The sequence below is a fragment of the Anas acuta genome, chromosome 22 (assembly GCF_963932015.1).
Source record: "Anas acuta chromosome 22, bAnaAcu1.1, whole genome shotgun sequence".
Classification (NCBI taxonomy): domain Eukaryota; kingdom Metazoa; phylum Chordata; class Aves; order Anseriformes; family Anatidae; genus Anas; species Anas acuta.
In genome coordinates, this window is record NC_089000.1 from 4685475 (window position 1) to 4704511 (window position 19037).

A 19037-nucleotide genomic window follows, 5' to 3' on the forward strand; every position below is an offset into this window, starting at 1 on the left:
AGTGAAAACAAAGTGAATTATTAGACATTCTAGAGGTGAATGGTAATGTGCTGCTGTTTAAAGGCAGGAGTAGATCTTAAAACCTGTTAAAGGAGCTGGTGAAGGCGTTGGAGCGAATGAGGGCTGTGTGTCCTTTAGTACTTTGATAACTGGAGACAACTTTTTAAATGTGCTAGAAGTGAAGTGGCACGAAATGGGGTTTGAACTGGCTTCTCTCTCATTCTCCCGCTGACCTCTGGCATCTCATGAGAATTTTTCTTAAACGTGCTGATTTCCCTATGCCCAAAGGTAATGCTCGGTGCTTTTTCTGAATTTAGGGTGATGTTACCAGCTAGCTGGCAGCTTTAGGGGCGTGTGTGGTTAGACCTACAGCAATCCCACCTAACTTCTTTCAGTGAACACACTCAAATGTATTAAAAGGCATCTGTGCCACACCTGAAGGCTTCAACTCCCTATCTGAAAGCCTTCGCAGTTGCAAATCAGTTGCCTGTTGATCCAGGCCCCCAGAGGCACCCTACACTTTGCTGCTCAGGTGGAGTGGGGTTGGAGGAGGTTTCAGCTCCCTTGTGGGGAAACTGAGACCTCTGCCAGCTCAATTTGGGTCCTGGCCAGTGTCCAAATGGGTCATCGCATCACCTGCGGGGTCCAGGAATGCTTCATGTCCCCAAAATACCCGCGCTCTTCTTCTTGGGTTAAAAATACCTAGAGCAGAACTCCTGCGGAGAGTGAATGAAGAGATCAGAGCGATCAGGGGCTGGGGAGCTGGAGCAGCAGCTGCGGTGAGGTGTGCGGTGCAGGGGTTGTGATTGGCCTGGCCTGGCCCATTTTGGTGCTGGAGACTCAATCTGAAGGATTTCATTCAGCGTCCTCTGCTTCTGTTCATTTGTCTGCTACCAGAGCTCGTTACCATGGGGATTCTCACAGCCCCAGGAAGAGGAGGATTCGGTAAGGATTGAGCAGCTTCACTTGATCCCTTTAAAAAGGTATCTCAAGCAAGGACAGTACCGAGTGTTTTGAGGAGAGTCCTTCCCTGCGCAGCATCAGGACTGAAGCCTTTACCCCGTGGCAAGGTGAAACCGAGAGCACGTCTGGAAATGGTTTTGATCTGCGACTGCATCCATCCTAAGCAGGGCTCTGTTATTTCACAACAAGGCAATAAAACACCCAACAGGATGATTTTTACACTGTGCTGTGTGCATATGCAGATTTACAGAGGTGTCCTTTTTGTTAGGCAACGATTATGCTTTGCACATGCTGTCTGGCAGAGATTTCGGGTTGCTGTGGTGCTGAGGGCGGTTCGGTGGAACCTCATCGGCTGCAGCTTCAAACTGAAATGAGAAACCTTCATCTGAAAACACGATGCAGCGTGCGAGATGTGACGGAATTGTGCTTTCCATCCCAAATACCCTGTTCAGAGGCAAAAATCTCCCTTGGAAGCTGGCTGTTTGTCTCAGCCCATGGGCTGCTTTCCTGCACCTCGACTTCGTTTATTTACGAAGGATGCGTGACCAAGAGCCAGAGCCGTGGGCAAGTGTCCTGAGTGATCTGAAGGCCATGTCAAAGCATTCCTGATTTTGGCATGAAAAGCTTGTTCCTTGGATGAAGCTGTTCTTGTTCTAACCTGTAACTACTCATTTAACTTGTAGGTTAAGGGGAAATCATGCATTTAGATAATTATTTTGTCTCCACGTGCTTCCTTTGCATTGAACTCCACAATGGAGCTCAGTCTATCTAAGAATTTGATGGGGTCCTAATCTTGAGAGCTGTGTATTTATATATACATATATATGTGTGGGTGTAAATAAAACTTGGATAAACAGGAGGTCAAAGTTATTTTCTGCGCTAAAAAGAAATTTTAAGACCATTTTTTGTTTAAGAGAAATGGGGAAAACAACGTCTTTTCCTTTCAGGAGCAGGGCGCCGTTCCACAAGCCTGACAAACGGCTGCAGGTGACGGGGTGAGCCCAGAACAACGAGTTTTAAAGCCGTGGGATTTCATTAGCCACGACGCCTCCTCTCAGCGCTGCTGCTCCTGGATTCCTTGCTGCGGCACCGCAGGGGAGGCTCAGCTGGTGGCTCCACCGCGCGTGCTGCTGGTGCTGCTGGTGGTGTTCTCCATGCCTTGCAGGTGCGGTGTTGCTCCTCACGACGAGCATCCGTGCCGAATGATAGTCCATTTGCAGGGGTGGCTCTAAAATGCAAATAATTCCTCCCAGTTCCTCCCCCCCTTCCTAAAAGCAGCGATTGTGCTTTGTCAGCACCTCTCGCGCTTCCTTGACTTGCTGCGACAGGCCATATTGATTGAAGAGCTGTTCCTACTGAAGCGTGGTTGCAAGGCTTTGCTCTCCTGCTGCCATGAAGCTGCTGCTCCTTTCTCCATGGCCAGGTCCTCACCAAGAGCTCCCTGAGCTTCCACCTCTCCCCTCTCAGCCCTTTGCAGGTCCCACCTGCAGGGCAAGGAGCAGTGGGACCTCGGTCACCTCATTTCCAGTCTGTTTTACCTTCTCACCAGTTACTTTTGGGTTTGTGTCTGTCTTTTTCCAAGAACTTCATAATATTCGTGGGCATTCTTTCCATCAGAGCCATCACCATGTTTTTCAAGCAGGTTCATGTAAGTAAAAAATGATGGAAGAGCCTTCAGACTGCGTTGGGTGGAGGAGCGCACTCTTCCCTCGCTTTTGCCTGCGCAGACATCGATGAGCCTGGCAAGGTTGCCCCAGTTGCTGGGCAGGTTATCCAGCTTCAACGTTTTGTTCTCGGGCACGTAGGAGCTTAGGAGAGGGTACCAAGGAAACAAGCACGGGTGCTTGTAGCAGCACGGGGGCACCGGCGAGAGCAGAGGAACAGAACAACCTGGAGTGCAGGGAGAGGAGGACAGTGAGCGTGTTCTTACACAGGAGAAGAAATTAAAAAGGAAAAAAGAGAAATGCTGGCTCTGGTCGTGCGTGTTCTGACCCGTGTGAGCTCCACGGCAGCAGCCTGAGGTCTGTGCTGCTCCCAGAAGGAAAGTTGGGGATCCCCCAGCACGGCTGGTGGCAGCTCGCCTGGGCTGGGGGAGGAGATTCCCGGTCAGGTCTCTGCTCTTCTCCATCCCCAGCCAGCACTGCTGGGGCTCTAAGGACGTTTAATGAGTAGAAAGGTGTAGTAAGTGTCTGCTGTACGTCCCCAAGCACTGAGGGGTAAAGAGGCTGGGTTTTCGAAAATGAGCAGCTTACTTCTGGCTACATTAAAGCCATCAGGAAGAAGTTGAACTTCTTGTAAACCATTCTGGTGGCTGTCCAAGCATCTCAGCCCTCGTGAAAAAAAAAGGAGCATCTTCACACACTTCCCTCCAGCGTGTGCTGGTGGCCAAAGCCAGCGCCTGGTGAAGGCAGCTCGGGGCAGGGGACTGCAGGGGACCCCGAGGGGCTGCGTGTGCCGGTGGCCGAGGTGCCCCCATCCTCGCTGCTCCTTCACACGAGGAGCCCGGCTCCTCAAACGCCTCCTGCGGGTGGGTTCGTTTAAAAAAAAAAAAAAAAAAAAGTAAAAAAAAACCTGCAATGCAATCTGTGCTCTAATTTGAGGACACCATTTAGTGATTTTAATTGTGTGACAGTATTTTGGTATTTTCAATACCCGGTAGTAGGTTAATGACTGTTCCTTGAAGAATGGAGTTTATATAACACAAGTCATTACATAAGGAGGCTGATTGTGGCCTGAGGAGCAGAAAGGGAAACAAATGGGCAAGAATGCGCAGCCCGGCAGGAGCAAACTCTAGGTTTTGGGCCCTGGGAAGCCCACAGGAGCGGTACTGGGGCCCCAGCAAGGTGAAGCCAACCTTGGGGAAGGCCGAGGAGGTGAGGGCAGCGCGCGCCACGACGTGACAGCCGCCGAGCGGTGTTAGCGGTGGCCGTCAGCTCTTCCGTTCGTCCAGCCCGCACAGTCCCCCTACAAAACCAACCAAGCAACCCCAAAGTTATTGCTTTGGCCACCCCGTTTTTTGCCTGGAAGAACCTACCCGCGGCCTGCCTCGCGCTGCCCAAAGCGAGATAACGCCATGGGAGACCGCGGAGCGCGACCTCCTGCCCGCACCTCGGATGCCAGGTTTGATGGAGGGGACGAGTCCCTCACGCTCCTTCTCCTCCTGCCAGGGCAGCGAGCGGGGCTTTCGCCCCCGCAACCCCTTGGGGACGAGCACGGGGGGTTCCCCGCGGAGCCCCCAGCCCCGGGAGCCCCCGAGGAAGACCCAGGGGGGCTCGGAGCGGGGCTGCTCCTCCGGGGGGAACCGGAGGGGGGACACCCGGCGAGGGTAGGGCCGCAGCAGCCGCCGCTCGCCGCCGATGAGCGGTTCGGGGAGCAGAAGCCTCCCCGCCGAGGTAAAGGCCGGGGCTGGGCGCGTCCCCCCCCCCGCAGCATCCCCTCCCTGGGGGCTTCCAGCCGGGGGCTTGGGGAGAGAAGGGAAAGGGGAAGACGCGTTGCTTAGCGCTGCTGTGTTGCCTTTTTTTTTTTTTCCCCTTTATTTTTTATTTTTTTTTCCTTCCCCCCATTTATTATTATCGTTATTTATTTATTTAATATTTTTTTTTAATTTTTTTTTTTTTGCGCCGATCGGGAGGGGTTGCTTTTGGGGAGGGTCGGGGAAAGAGGGATGCAATGAGGCTCCCCCGGACTGGGTGATTTTTGCAGCTTGCCTCCTCCTCCTCCTCCCCCCCTTCAGCCCCCCCCTTCAGCCTCCCCCCGGCTCCGGCTGGCTGGCTCTCCAGTTGCTGCATGAAGGGCTGTGCTTGTGCCCGCTCCCGGAGCCGTGGCGCACCTCCCTCGGCTGCGCGGGGGAAGCGGATTTGGGCTTCTTCTTACCCTCAGCCTCCTTATTATCCTTGATTTTTGCCCGTCCCGTTCGTCCTAGGAGAAAAAAATACGATAAAATAATAAATATATATATATATAAAATAAAAAAAAAAAAAGGAAAAGCGATCGGGCAGGGCGAGGGAGCCCCGGGGGAGTGGGGGGTGTGCGGGGGGCTCCCCGCAGCCCCGCCGCCCCCCGCCGCAGCGCAGCGAGCGCGATGCGCCCGGGGCTGCGCGCTGCGGAATAGCGCGGCCGCCGCTCGCCCTCCTCGGGCTGGGGGCGGACGGACCCGACCGCCGGCAATTCCCCCTTGATGTCCATGAATGCAAACACCATGATTTTCATGATCCTGGGCGCCTCTATCGTTATGGTAAGAGATTTCGCTTCTTTCCCTCCCCTCCATTCCGCGCCCCCCCCCACCCCCCCACCAACCAACCAACCCCCCCCCCCAGCCTGTCCCTCAGCCTGTGCACCTCCGCGCGTGTGTGCCCGTGTGCGTGCCCCGTTACACACCCCGGCTCTTTTCTTTATGCCCGCTTCAGTCTCTGGCAATCAAACTGGAGTCAATGTTTTATTCCATCATCCAGAGTTGACCAGATGCCTTGGTTATGGGCTCTTACAGGCAATAGCTTGCTTGATGGACATGAATGCGTTGCTGGACAGATTTCACAATTACATCCTACCGCATCTCAGAGGGGAAGACCGAGTTTGTCACTGCAACTGTGGCAGGTAAGTGGCCCGCGGCCGCTCTCCCACCTGGCCAAATCCCCTTCCCACCCCGACAACCCCAGGCAGGAGCGGGGAGGTGGTGGCCAGCGGCAGGGCTGGGTTCCCGTGTTTGCATTCCGGCCGTGTCTCACCTTCCCCGGCAGCTCCTGCATGCTCACGGGGAGGGGGGGGGGTTGTTTGTTTTTTTTTCTGGATAGAAGAGTTTCCTGCGGGCCTGGAAGCCCGTTTTCCTTTGTGTGCCTGCGTGTGTACAGGCGTCTGCCAGCCCTTGGAAAGTGAGTAACTTTGATTTAACGCCTGGCGGATTGCCTTGGGTGCCACTGGGCCGCGTTGCTTCTCGGGGGGGTTTGTGGAGCCTGGGAGGATCAGGGTGTGGAGAGCCCCCAGGCTCCGTGTCCGGGAGGGAGTGCTGCTGCTGCCTAGGTGTCACTTTGAGGCTCCGTGATCTGCCTTCGGCTTTGACTCCTCCATGGCTTCTCCCCCGAGAGCCGTGGTGGTGCTGGACGCAGCGCGGTTTGGTGGCCGGGTTGATCCTGGGAGTATTGGGGGTGGCTTCTTGGCTGTGCCCAATTTTGGGGCTGGATGGATGCCTGCTGTGGCTGTGGGGCAATGCTGGAGTCCCCTAAAGCGGCACTGCTCTGTGCCGTGGGCGATGCTGAGGTGCTCAGTGGGCTTTGGCTGCTCCGTGTCAGAGCCTGAGCGCTGGGTTTTGGGGTGGCAAATTGGGGTCTTCTCCATAATCCCCGTCCTGCACACCTGGAGGCCTCATCCCTGGGCCTGACGGCCTGCTGCTGGCTGCAAAACCACCCGTCTGCGGGGCCTGCCTCTGGGCCAGCCCATGGGATGTGTAAAGCTTAACAGAGGGCTGCAGGTCACTCGCCAAAGGTGGCCATTGCCCGTGGTTCCTCTGCAGATTCCTGTGGCAGAAGAGCAAGGAAGGGGTGAGCAGCACCTCCAGGGCCACGTGTGGCAGGACCAGAGCCCCCAAATCCTGGCTCCTTGGGCACCTCAGTGCTAAAGCCAGCGGGGAAGGCTGTAGACAAAGTCCTCTTCTTTTTGGTAGGGATTGCCTTTTCCTTGGGTCGTTTTTTGGAGCCTTCTGGATGTTTTCCACTTGTTTAAGAGTTTTTTCCTCTGCCTCTTCAGCCCGTTTTTCTTTTGGCTTGCCACAGCTGTGTTCAGTGGTGGTGCAAATTGGCTGTGGGTAACATGCTTCAATATCGCCAGGAGCAGCTGGACCGTGCCAGGTCTCATGGGTGTTGTGGCCGAGTGTCCCCTGTGCCCATGGCCAAGGAGGTGGCAGGGCCACCACTCTCCTCCACCTGTGTGGCTGCAGAGCTGCTGCTGAGGCAGATAAATTAGCCGTGGCACCGTCCCCGGGCATACTCAGGTCATTTCTTAGAAAGTTGGGCAGGCGATGGTGCAGCCGTCACCATGCTCTTGAGCTCGGTGTCTCCTCTGGTTTGCAGGCGGCTGACGCCCAACGCGCCTCGGCCTCTTTGTCCCCGTGCTCCCAGCACGGCCCCCCAACCATCGGCAGCTCTGGGCCAGGCAGGGACACATCCCAGAGCACAGCAGCGCCAGGGCCTGGCAAAGGGTTTTTACCATGCTGATAAGCAAAGGGAGGCCTTGGAGGAGGGAACTGGCGCTGCTCAGCGTGCTGCGGGCTCCCTGTCCCACCTCACCCCTGTTAGACCCCAAGGGAAAAGCCCAGGTTTCAGCCCTGGGACTCCTGTCGGTTCCCTGGGCTGCCCAAAGCTCAGCACAGCGGGCAGGGAGCAGCGTTTTGGTGGCTGTGGGCTCAGCGGTATCACCTGGCACACTGGGGCCTGCTCAGAGGGCCCTCCGGGCTGTGTGAGGGCTGGAGTCCCTGCTGGTGGGCAGGGATCTGCCTTCCCCTGAGCTCTGCCTGGCTGTGATGGTTCTAAGTGAAAGGAGTCAAAAATCCCACCAAAATCCCCCAAATCCCTCTGCCAGCCCTGCCCCATGGGGCACTCCTCTCCTGAAACTGGAGGCTGAGCCTTGGCTGTGCTGGCACTGGGGAGAGTTGCTGGGGTAGAGGTTTTTGGGGGAGAAAACCCAGCCCGTCTGAGGGGCTGATCGTGGCAGGGCTGGCCTGTGCCACACGTTGCCATGGGCTCAGCTCAGCAGGGCCAACTTCGGGCTGAAAGCTGTTTCTCAGCACCTTCTGGCAGCAGCAAGGTGGAACCGTGTTGTGGCGAGGGTGACCTGGCCGTGCTGGGTCCTGGTGGGTGATTTGTAGGGTTAGAGGGGGGCTGTGGCCTCTCGCTGGCTGCAGGAGGTCGGAGGGAGCTCGGGAAGGCCGTGAGGCCCCAAGCATTCGGTGTCTGGCCATGGCTATGGGGTTTGGACACTGCCAGGAGGAACACGAGCACGGGGCCTGCTCTCCTGCCTGCTGCCAGGGACGAGTGGCCGAGGTTGGTGCAGCTGCCGGGCTGTGGGCTGTGGGGTGGTGATGTCCAAAGGGCACCGAAGCAAAGGGCAGGGCCCTGCCGGCTGCTTGCTAAGGGGAGCTGGCGTGGGGATGGTGCACGGAGTGAGAACAGCAGTGTCAGGGCACCTGGTGCTGATGCTGAGCCAGTGCTGAGCACCCGCTGGAGGAAGAAAGGGTGAGAGCCGCATCTGAGAGCTGCAGGGAAGTCCCCTCTGTCCCCGCAGATCCTCAGGGTGGCCACATCCCCGTGCTGGGGGTCCCTCCTCCTCGGGCTGCACCGGCTCCAGGGCGGCAGAAGCGTGGCGCTGCCCCGCTCCCAACGTCTCTGTCCCAGCCAGGAAAGAAAGGGTCCTCTCTGGAAGCAGGAGGCTGGCAGCGGATCAGGAGCTGGGTGATGTCATGCAAAGGAAAATCACCAAAGGGCGTCCGTGGCGGCCGGGTGAGTTGGGGAGAGCAGATGATGACACCTGCGTGGAGCTCGGACCCGTCGCAGCAGCCTGGGGGCTTGGGAGTTCCCTGCCTGGGACAGGGCAGGGAGCTCGGGAGCTCGGCCTTGCAGCCTTCTCCTTGCCACCGACCTTCTGGGTGACCTTGGGCGAGTCTGTCCTTCCCGGGCAGAGTCTCCCAAGCAAAACCTGAGCACCAAAACGCGACGTTTTTGCTCGGTTTCTTCCTTTCCCAGCCACTCGGAACAAGCCCTTAAACCTCTGTGTCCCCAGATCCTCAGTGGCCATGCTGGGAGGCTGGGGATGCTCCTTGCCTTGCGCTGGAGACCTCCAGGCCTCCCCTGGGCTCCCGGGAGCTGCTGCAGCGTGAAGGGTCCCAGGAAGATGCTTTCACCATTGCGGTGGTGCCATCCACGCTGCTGCAGCCTGGCTTTGCCGGCCGTGCTCTGCGAGGAGCTGGGCTGCTTGGCATGTTTGGGGAGAGGCTGCAAGGTCGGGCAGGGAAGCAGAACGGAGGCTCCGTGCCTCCTGTAGCCCCTGTCACAGCGTGCCTTGGTGGCTGTGCCTCGGGGATGGCCAGAGAGGCAGGCTGAGCCTCGTTCCCCCCCAAATCCCGAGCAGCAGTGCTTTTTGAAGGGCTCCGGTGCTGTGGCTGGGCTGCAGCAGGCAGCACGCTCGCAAGGTCACTGGAAGGGACATTAGCGCTTTGGGCAGCTCCGTAGGGAGACGTCCCAGGCAGGCTGGCCACGGCTCTGCTCCAGCACGGCCGCACTCAGGGCTTCGTGCATGGCTTGCCTGGGGCTGGAGGAGCTCTCCCCCATCCCAAGGGCCGGGAAGGGGCAGGGAGGCTGCAGCCGGAGCAGAAGTGCACAGCCACAGCCACTGCTCCCTGGGTCCAGCAGCTCCAGCTTCTCCCTGGGTGCTGCCTACCTGGGGATGGAGCAGCAAACCCAGTCCCTTTGCTTCAGGAGAGCTGATGCTGGTGACCACCAGCCCCTCCTGCTTCAGAGGGCGATCCCACACAGCTCCTTTCCATCCAGGCCATGTTCCAGTTTCCATTTCCCTCGGTGTGCAGAGGGGACCCTGGACCTCCGTGCTCTATTAATAACTGGCTGTGCCGATGCGCTGGTGCCTCCGGATCACTCCTGCAACGTCCCCAGGGACTGAGCTGCAACAGAGAACTTCTGTGGGGCTGTCCCTCTTCTCCACCCCTCTGAAGTCACTTGTGAAGGTGTTCATGGATCTGGTCCCCAGGCTGTTTCTGTGTGAAAGGCAGCAAGCTGAGGACCTGCCAGGTGTCTCTGGTGGTGCGGGAGGCTCGTCAGCCCCTCCTGCACAGCTGCTGGGCCGTGTCCTTGAAGTCAATGGAAGCCCTTCTGTCCACGAACGAGCTCCCTTTTGGGAGCTGTCCCTCACACAGCCTCTGCTCCCTGCCTGGTGAGGGAACATCTAGCTGAGCCTCATGGACTCGTGGCTTTCCCCCTGCCTCCTGGCACCAGGAATGGCCCCAGCCCCACAGGCCCTGCTCCGCAGGGAGCTTGTGCCTCTGGCGCAGCTGCTGCAGAGCCGAGGGCTGTTTTCGGTAGGTTCCTCCGAGCAGAGGTTTGTTTGTGTAAATATTTGGACGTTTCTCAGGCGTGATTATCCAGCAACCTGCACCTCATGCATATTCAGAGGCCTCCGGGGATCGCCTCCTCTCCCGCGTGCGGTGCCTGCGGGTGCTGCGCTGGGGGTGGCAGGGGGCAGTGCCAGGGTGGGGGCTGAGCTGCTGAGCACCCGTCCCTGCAGCAGTGCTGGTGGCACACCCTGTGCAGCACCAGGACGGCTGCAGGAACACGAGATGTGCTGAAGGACCTGAATAACTGAGGGAGACCTGCGTCCCCCAGTCACGCAGCGAGGGCCCGTGAGGCCATCTTGGACCTCACAGGTCTCTCTGTCGGGATGAATTTAAGGCTGGCTTTCTGGTGCCTCATCCATGGCTGTAAGTGTTCTCTGCTCTGGTAGGTGGGAGATGTGCTTGTTCTCTGGGCTTGCTGGGACCCCTCTGAGGCCATGCGTGGACCCCACGTGCTGGCAGGAGCGAGGCCTTGCTGACCTCTGCCTATGCACGGCCGCCACGCTGCCCTCTGTGCCTGTGGGGAGCAGCCTCTGCAGCCTCGGGCTGTCCTCAGCACGGGCTGTGGGGTTACAGATGATGAGCTTGGGCACAGGCAGCCCGTGTCAGGAATGCAACATGAGCTCCAGGCTCTGGGTTCTGGGCTTTGCTGCTTCGTTTTCTGCCAGTTCTTCTGCTAACGTGAGCACAGAGTGGCAGACAGCACCGCTGGTGCCAGGGATGTTGGTGGGACAGCAAAGGAGCGTTGTTCAGCCAGCCCTTGGCCAAAAAAAGCAGGTTTTGGATGGAAAATGTGCTCTGCTCTTCTCCTCTGATGCTTTTCCCTGTTTCTGTTCCCTGCAACAGGCATCACGTCCATTACGTTATTCCTTATGATGGGGATCAGTCAGTGGTGGACTCCTCGGAGAATTACTTTGTGACTGACAATGTAACCAAGCAAGAGATTGATCTGATGCTGGGACTTTTGCTGGGCTTTTGTATAAGCTGGTTTCTGGTCTGGATGGATGGGGTTCTCCACTACGCGGTGCGAGCCTGGAGAACCAGCCGGCGGTATGGTAAGTGCAGCCCCCCAAGCCCTGTCAGGCTGAGATGTTGGGCACCAGCCTCACGGTGTCTGGTTCTGGCTGATCCTCGTGGGTTTGGCATGGCCACATCCCAGCCCAGCCCTCTGCTGTGGGCTTTAATGTTTAGGTGGGAGTGGGCATCTGAGGAGCTTGGAGGGCTCTGCACTGGAAAGTCTGAAGCAAAGGGCGGTGTGATGGGGAGCTGCAGGCTGGCAGCCTGTGGTTGTATGTCCGCATGTGTGGGCAGAGTATGTCCAACTTGCACAAAATCTGGATTTTCCTGTGCACACAGTTTGCAGCCAGGTGTATGCATACACAACAGAGCCTTGTGTTGTTTGTAGGAACCTGACACAAAGTGATGGCAAGGCAGATGTTTGTGTTGCATCAGGACTGCATCAGCAGAGGTTTCCCCATCCCCATCACTGTTCCAGATGTGCCAGGCTTTTTCAGCCTCAGATGAGTTAGCTCAGCATCCTGACCCAGCACCCTGAGGATGACCAGAACGAGTGAGCCTCACTCCCTCAGCCTCACGTCCTGTGGGCTTTTGCTGCTGGAGGGGGAAAAAGGCAGAAATGCTATTAAAAATACTGAATATTAATAGAAAATAGTGAATATTATAGCCAATAGTGGCTTGGCATCCTGTTCCATAATCGGTGTCCCTGTAAATCACACTAGCTCTGAGTGCAGGTGTCTGTTAAACTACTACGCCGAGGAGTAGAGTGAGCAGCGAGATTTATCTGTAAAGCTATAAGAAATTCTAATTAGGGAAGCGGACTGACTCTTTCTAAAAACTCTGATCAAAACGATATTAATTTCTCATTAGTCTTCCCTAATCCCTGGCAGCCTGCTTGAGCAGCTCCTGAAGCGGGGCTGTTCGTGCCGCCAGCATTTCCCCAGCTGAAGGCACAGCCCTGGTGTGCCCCGCTGCCAGCCCAGTACCAGGTCTGGGAGCTGAGTCTCCATCCTTGGAGAGCCTCAAAAGCCACCTGGATGTGGTGCTGAGCAGCCTGCTCCAGCTGGACCTGCTTGAGCAGAGGGTTGGGCAGGATGGACCCAGAGGTCACTGCCAACCTCAGCCGTGCTGTGGTCCTGTGCGAGGTGAGGCAGGAGAACGTGGGTCTCGGCGTTCCTGTAATATCTCATCTTCCTTCTCCTTTCTGCCTTCCAGACAATTCCTGGTCTTGGATTCCAAAATTTTGTAACTTAAAGGAGTTCAGAAAACGTCACCACAGGCAGTACGAGGAGGCGACCGGGAACATGGTGCACATCAAACAGAAGCTGTACCATAACGGGCACCCCAGCCCGCGGCACCTCTGAGGAATGCCTTCTCCTCCAGAGACTGCAGTGAGGTTTTAAAGAGGACTTTGCTCTTCTTCCAGGGGAACAGCTCCCAGTTTGCTCCTCTATGGAAGCCAGACGAGGACATAATTTTACTTATCCATCCTGTGTGTCCCTGCGGCACGCCACGATGCACAACTAAGCCAGTCCTGGATGCTACGCAGCCAAGACATTGCACTGTGTTCCACATTTTATTGTCAGACTTGTGTATATATGTAAAAAGCAGACAAACAAAAAACAAACAAACAAAAACGAGAAAAGAGATTTGCATTATACTTTCAACCCCCTTTTCCTGGCATTCACGGCTGTCCTGCACATCCAGCTACCCTACAGGGAATGTTGACCGAGGGTATGGAGGTGGGACAACACAAAGAAGATGCAGTTTCTCATCCGAAAGCTAGAAGTCCCCCGTTTCTTTGGTCCTTTGGTTTGGTTTTGCTCTGCTCTGTTCCTTCGTTTGCTAGAATGGCACCAGGTGTGGACGGGGCCTCCTGCCAGCTAGCTGGGAAGGCAGGGTCCCTTTGCCTTGGTTTGTGCCTCTGGGCGTTGCTGTGGGGGAATGAAGCCCTGGGAATGTATAATGGAGCTGTTCTTCGCATTGCTGTGCGCTGAAACCTGCCTTAAGCAAGCCAAGAAATCTTCCTACCAGGGGAGCAGCACCATGAGGGGTCAGCCCATTCAACTGGGCTGCTTCACACCACTTCTGTATTGGTGGCACCCTGCTGGTGTTCCTCTCTGGGGTTAGAGAGGAGGCACTGATCAGGAGCTGCTCCTGAGGCAGAAATATCTGGAGCTGAGTGGCGTTAGACCTGGCCTGCACCCCGAGCCCCTCTCAGCTGCATAAAGCCTGTAGCAGCGAGCTGGGCTTGGCTGGAGGGAACACAGCGATGCGGGCCTGGAGCCAAACTCACCCACCATGTCAAAATGCCCCGGTAACAGCTTAAGTCAAAGTATGAGGATGTTCCAACACGTTTTATGCCTTTGCTTCCCCTGGTTGCAGCTTAGGTGCGGGTTTCAGTGTAGTTATCAAGCGTTTGAAACCACTCTCTGCATCCAGAGACCTCCCGAAGAGCTGCCTGAAGGAGGGCTGCTGGAGAAAGAAAGGCTTCGGACACCAATGCGGTGGTGTCTGCGTCCCACAACAGCCGGAATCTGCTGGGGGAGAGGCAAAAATGCACCCAGGCAGTGTTGGTGTGGGTCCTGCTGCTTGTGGGGGCAGAGGGAGACAGGAGGGGAGAAGGGAGGGAGGGTCTGGACCCAAGAAGTTAAGGTGGTGGCCATGCGTCACAATCATTTCTCCTTTGTTTCTCAATTTGCATTGAGCAGGCTTGTGTTGAAATGGGGAAAACATCCAGAATGAAAGGATGATGAGCGTTGTCAGAAGCTGCTGCTTTGTCCTCTGAATCCCTTGGCTCTGCCAGTGGCCTCCTGTTGTTGGTTGCAATGTCTGTGGGGGGGAAAAGGGCACAGTGACCCCCGGCTCTCTCCTCCCTTCTCCTCCCTTCCCCAGCTTCTGCCTTTTTTTTTCTTTTTTTTTTTTTTTTTCCTATGCCCAGGATCGGTTTTATTATTTACAAGCCCCAAAGCTGGCCTAGAGCCACCCACAGCTGCTCTCTGCCATTCCCACCTTTGCTGTTTCCAGGTGCCTCTTGTCTCGGTGTCCCAGTTTCTGTCTGGGCCTAACTACTTGCCCAGTCTGTACTCGTGTCTGTCTGCTTGCCCGTCTGTCATTCAGGACTTCCACAACGTCTGCAGCCACCTGTTAGCCTCCTAGGAATGACTTTTTTCCTTATGCAGCTCCTTTCCAAAAGGCACAAGGCTTCACGGTACGAGCTTTGTGCGTTTAACCCTAGGGGCGCATCCTGCAGCGGCAGAAGATGCTCACCTCCGTGGGGTGCTGGTGCCAGAGAGCTGGCCAAGCAGCTGCTGCGTTTGCCCTTGTGTGCTGGCACACGTTCAGCTGACAGCAAAATCTGGGCACTGCATTATCCAACAGGTTCATGTCACGGACACGTTTTCAGCTCTGAGCTGAAGACGGGGCAAGGTTTTGCAGGAGGGAGAGTTCCATCGTGATTAGGAAAAATGCTGAGTCTTTGGAACAAGTTACGGGGGAAGAAATAAAACCAAACCAAAACAAAAAATACCTTTAAATAATCTTCCTATTTGGTGCATCCCACAAGAGAGGCTTAAGGCAGTGATCTAAACTCAGACTGCATTGAATGTCTGGCTTTGCGCTGCTGTAGCAACAGACCGTGGTTGAAATATCATTAAGTAGGAAACTTACAGCTGGAGAGAGTGAAGTGACAGCTCACATGGGTCAAGTCTGATCCACACCAGAATTTCAGAGAAAAAAAGATGGGGCTCTGGAAGAGAGAGACAAAAAAAAAAAAAAAAAAAGGAAGAAGTTGTGCATGGTGCAGTTTCCCGTGGGTTAAGAACAGATTTTTCTAATCTGCTGTGGCTGCAGCTATCACTGTGTGAGCCTCTCTTTGTTTACATTCAGTCAAAAAAAAAATAAAAAAAAATACTCTCCATATAATTAAATTTACTGGGAGCAATTCGCTGCTCTTAAATCCATCGAAACCAGCCCGCTCATAGATCAGGGTTCAGGACACACAAAACCAACAGGGTCACCCCTGGGGGAGGCCATTTTATTTTTTCCAAAAAAGGGGCAAAACCACCTTCCTGTGAGGTAAGGCCAGGCCCTGCTCCTGACCCAAGAGATCTGGTGTATCTTCTGGGCAAGGGCAACCCCGAGCAGCTGGCACGAGGAGCTTTGAACCCAGGAAGCTCCTGCAGACGTGACCCTACGGGGCAGACACCAGCCCATGCCCGGTGCTGGGACAATCCCCGAGCAGCCCCTGCTCTCTCCGTGCTCGAGATGAGCGCTCCCGTCTGTGTCCCCCCTGTGTCCTCGCGAGGTGTGAGCCTCGCTGGCGCTGTCGACGTCGTGGTCTCTCGTTCCTCTGCCCCCCGTGAGGCCGCTACTGTGAAGTCTGCTGTGGCTCCGTCTCCTTTCCCCGTGCATGTGTTCGTATTGCTTTCGTCTGGGTGTGGGGGTGTTTCCCCCTCGTTTAATTGTCTGAGGTGTGCTAGTGTTGACTTGTTTGTCGTTCTCTTGCCTCTGATCCAGTCTTCAAAAAAAAAACAAAACTAAAACCAGACCGAAACACCACGAACAACCCAAAACCCAGCAACAACCCTGATTGAAAAGGGTTCAGCTAGGGAGAAAAGCGACTTCGGCATCGGGGAGCTGGCACAACAAGGTCAGGACACGCGCGCCACGTCCCAGCACTCGGCCGCCTGATGCTCTGAGGGAGGCTGCTGCAGCCCTGGGCGGCGGGGGGAATTCTGCGCCGCCTCAGGAGGGGATATTTTTAGAGCAGAGGCAGCTCTTGAGGCTGTACGTGACGATCCTCCAGAGCTGGGGTTGGCGCTGGAGATGTTCTCCTGCGGTTTTGGTGCCGTGAGGCTGGGCCTAGCCACTGGCAGGCAGACGGGGCGCGATGAGGCCGGGCTCTGCTGCGAAGAGAGGTGTGGAGAGCAGGCAGCAGAGGTTCAGGTTGCCACAAGAGAGGGAAGGGGAGAGCCCAGAGCCATCACCGGTGGGATTTCAGGGATTTCAGCTGCAGATTTCAGGCCCAGAGCCTGCAGCTGTGGCACAAGGTGAGGGGTCCTTCTCTCTGAGGAACGCTTTAGGAAGGAGACTCCTGTGATACCAGCCGGCTAAATGCTGTGCCCTCTTCCCTCTCTGCTAGCCCTCAAACCAGCCATGGATGGGGCAGGACACATCTCCTGGCCCATCCTGGCTCAGGTGTCTGGCAGCTCTGAGCTGCAGAAGGGCAGAAGAGAGCCCAGGATCATGTCCCAGGCCTCACGGGGCAATGGGGTGGTTTTAGTCACGCTCATTGCTGGGCTCTACCTCATTTTCCAGCTGCACTCAGCTGGGAGGAGAGAATGCCCAATAAAAAAGGCTACTAAAAAGAGCCACTAAGATGATGAGAGTCTTCATTCTGGAGAAGAGACGGCTGAGGGGTGATTTTCACACACGGAAACACCGGGAAGGGGGCGAGGAGGGGACAAAGCCAGGCTCTCTCCAGCACCATTTCCCAGGGAGAAGGGAGGACAGTGCTCGGCCTTCAGTGCCCCGAACAGAGGCTGGAGGCTTCCAGGTGCTGAGTGACCCCGGGGAGACCCCAATCTCACCTCAAATTTCGCTTCCAGCCAGCTTCCCCGCAGCAGTTTCACACCCAGCAGGGCACTGATGATTTGGGGGGGGCTGAGCACAAGGGAACTGCGGGGTTCTTCTGTGTCAGGAGGGCTTTGAAGGTAGAAGCAGGCAATAGAAGCTCCCAGAGCATCTCTAGAGGTAAAAGGCAGAAGTACTTCTAGTATTAGTGCATGTGGTAGAAGCAGGAAGACATTTGGGCAAGAAGTGTTTACCCTATGTGGGTGGTGTGTCTGCCAGTGACAGGGGATGGGACGTGGAGTAGGGGACGGGCACAGTGGAAACGCTCACTGTGGTGCCAGGGGGGCATAAAGAAGCAAATGAACGTGAAAAAAAAATAGAATAAAATGCCAGGCCTGTGACCTCTATGCACGCGGGCTGCTGGAGCCAGGGGGAAGGGAGCTGAGGAGTGGGAAAAGGTGGGCAGGGGAAGGAGCTGCTGCTTTCATCCCTGGGCCTTCCATGGGGAGGTGATGCTGGGACCATGAGGTTGAGCCCTGGGCACCCTCAGCTCGCACAGACCAGGGCAGGGCAGCTTAGGAAGACTTTTTCGGGAGTGCTGTGCCGCGAGAAGACACGAGCAGAACCCCGAGTGCTGTTTTCCCTGATTGTTGATCCTTCTTTCCTTTTTTTTCAAACCCGTTTTGCATGCGTCAGACAGGGAGAGGTACAACGCGAGTTGATGACAACAGAGAGGTTGCACTCTGCTCTGAGTCCAATCCTGGAATAATCTCTACTGTGGTTGAAAAGCAATAATGGCTAATTTTTTATTAAACACACCTGCACGGGCAGATGTCACCCATGGTTTGTGCTCTCCAGCGGTGGCAGCGCTGTGCCCAAGCTAAGGGAGGTCCCGGAGCAGCTGGAGGCGCCGAGAGCTTGGGATGGGGGAGGCAGCAGAAAAAGCACACTGTGATTTTATTTGGGTCAACGAGTGAGCGTAAATCAGCCATTCCTTCCCTTCCAGTAATATGTTTGTACAGTAGGTGACCAGTTCCGCTCCGGAAACTAAGCCCGTCCTTTGCTGTTTGTCAGTAAAATATTCTTTTTGCATGTTTTGCATCCGAGTGTTTTTTTTTTGTTTTGTTTTCCAATGCTTTGAATGGAGTGGGAGGGGAAGGGCAGGGGGCTGAGCGAGGAGAGGGGGTGCAAGCGTGGCTGCAATGGGGTGGGAGAAAGCTGGTCATCTGCACATCTTGTCACGTAATCATGTCGTGGAGCCTGGTAGAGCTGCTAGGGCTTCGTGCCAGGGAATGCCGTGTGCTGGAAGACACCACCCCGATTTGGGAAGGCTGGGCACCCCCAGGGACTCAGGGGAAAGAGGAATTGAGGCAGCAAGGATTTGCCATCCCAGGCCCTTCACAGCAGGAGCTGAGCCGCACCTGCCCTACACCAGGTACCCGGCCTCTGCTGGTGCTCGCTGCAAGAGGTGCTGAGCAAAGCAGGCTGATGGCAGGAGGAAATACTCGGCTGGATGGCATCTGAGACTAGATAGATGACCACATTATAAATCTGTCTCCCAGCTGTAATGCCGAAGCACAGAGAAGGCGTTTCAGCTGGCAGCGGCAGAGATGGGGAGTGATGGATTGCTTGCTAATCCATCTGCTCTTAGATTTGCTCTCCAATACAAAATACTATTTTAATAAAGTGCCATTAGCTCATAACTCACCCCGTGTCATGGGTAGGAGATAACCTCAGCCCGGGGTTGCCAGCCTCTCTCTTTCCCCGCGCGGAGTGTTAACAAATAGCTCGCTGGGTGCCACCTCCGTGGGGCCATCGCTCATCCCTCGGGCTGACAGCACACCAAACTTCTTGTAAACTTGTGAAACGCCCAGAATTTAACACCTGTGATGAGGCAGGAGCTGGACAGCACCCTCTGGCCTTTGTGCTCCTGCCCCGCTGCACTGCGGTGGGACGTGCTGAAGAAGCTGGCTTAGTCCAGCAGCCCTAGGCACGCGATGAGAAGGAAGGAAGAGCAACGTGTGAGTGTGAGAGGGAATGGCTGGAGCTTTATTTCCTGCGGGGATGCAGAGCGAAGAGCCAGCCCTGACAAAAGCTGCACCTCCGGGCTGGTGAGTATGCAGCCAGGCGGCCGGGGACCTGCGGGGTGAGCCATGAAACTTCTCAGACACAGATCTACCTGGGGGCTGGGGCAGGGGAATGTGTGCAGAGAATAAAATGGAGCCCTAGAGCGGTCAGTTCCTGGGATTTCAACTCGCTCCAGGGCTGCACAAAGGCCTGGGACCCGTTCCTGATGAAGCCTGAAGAGCACACGAAGGAGGTGGAGACGCACAGGGCCAAGCTGTCATCGAAGCACGGACCTGAGCTCCCCAAA

General features: G+C 55.9%; 1 protein-coding gene across 4 annotated transcripts; it reads left to right on the plus strand.

Moving 5' to 3' along the window:
• The first annotated feature begins 3623 nt into the window (after positions 1 to 3623).
• On the plus strand, positions 3624 to 15627 carry TMEM240 (transmembrane protein 240). 4 transcript variants are annotated; one of them, XM_068658729.1, is made up of 4 exons: positions 3624 to 4083; positions 5450 to 5556; positions 10919 to 11127; positions 12305 to 15627. In XM_068658729.1, the coding sequence occupies exons 2-4, from the start codon at positions 5465 to 5467 to the stop codon at positions 12451 to 12453; spliced, it is 450 nt and encodes a 149-aa protein (XP_068514830.1). In that variant the 5' UTR covers positions 3624 to 4083; positions 5450 to 5464; the 3' UTR covers positions 12454 to 15627. The 4 variants fall into 4 exon arrangements, with proteins under 4 accessions (XP_068514830.1, XP_068514828.1, XP_068514829.1 ...); XM_068658727.1 differs by lacking the exon at positions 3624 to 4083 and adding an exon at positions 4692 to 5197; XM_068658728.1 differs by lacking the exon at positions 3624 to 4083 and adding an exon at positions 4694 to 5197 and having other exon boundaries at positions 5415 to 5556.
• Positions 15628 to 19037: the final 3410 nt, after the last annotated feature.

Excerpts from the sequence above, each read along its gene's own strand:
- TMEM240 (XM_068658726.1), top strand. The coding sequence starts at position 5,357 with ATGCCCGCTTCAGTCTCTGGCAATCAAACTGGAGTCAATGTTTTATTC. Across the intron at positions 5,557-10,918 it reads TGTCACTGCAACTGTGGCAG|GCATCACGTCCATTACGTTA; the intron begins GTAAGTGGCCCG and ends TCCCTGCAACAG. Across the intron at positions 11,128-12,304 it reads GAGAACCAGCCGGCGGTATG|ACAATTCCTGGTCTTGGATT; the intron begins GTAAGTGCAGCC and ends TCTGCCTTCCAG.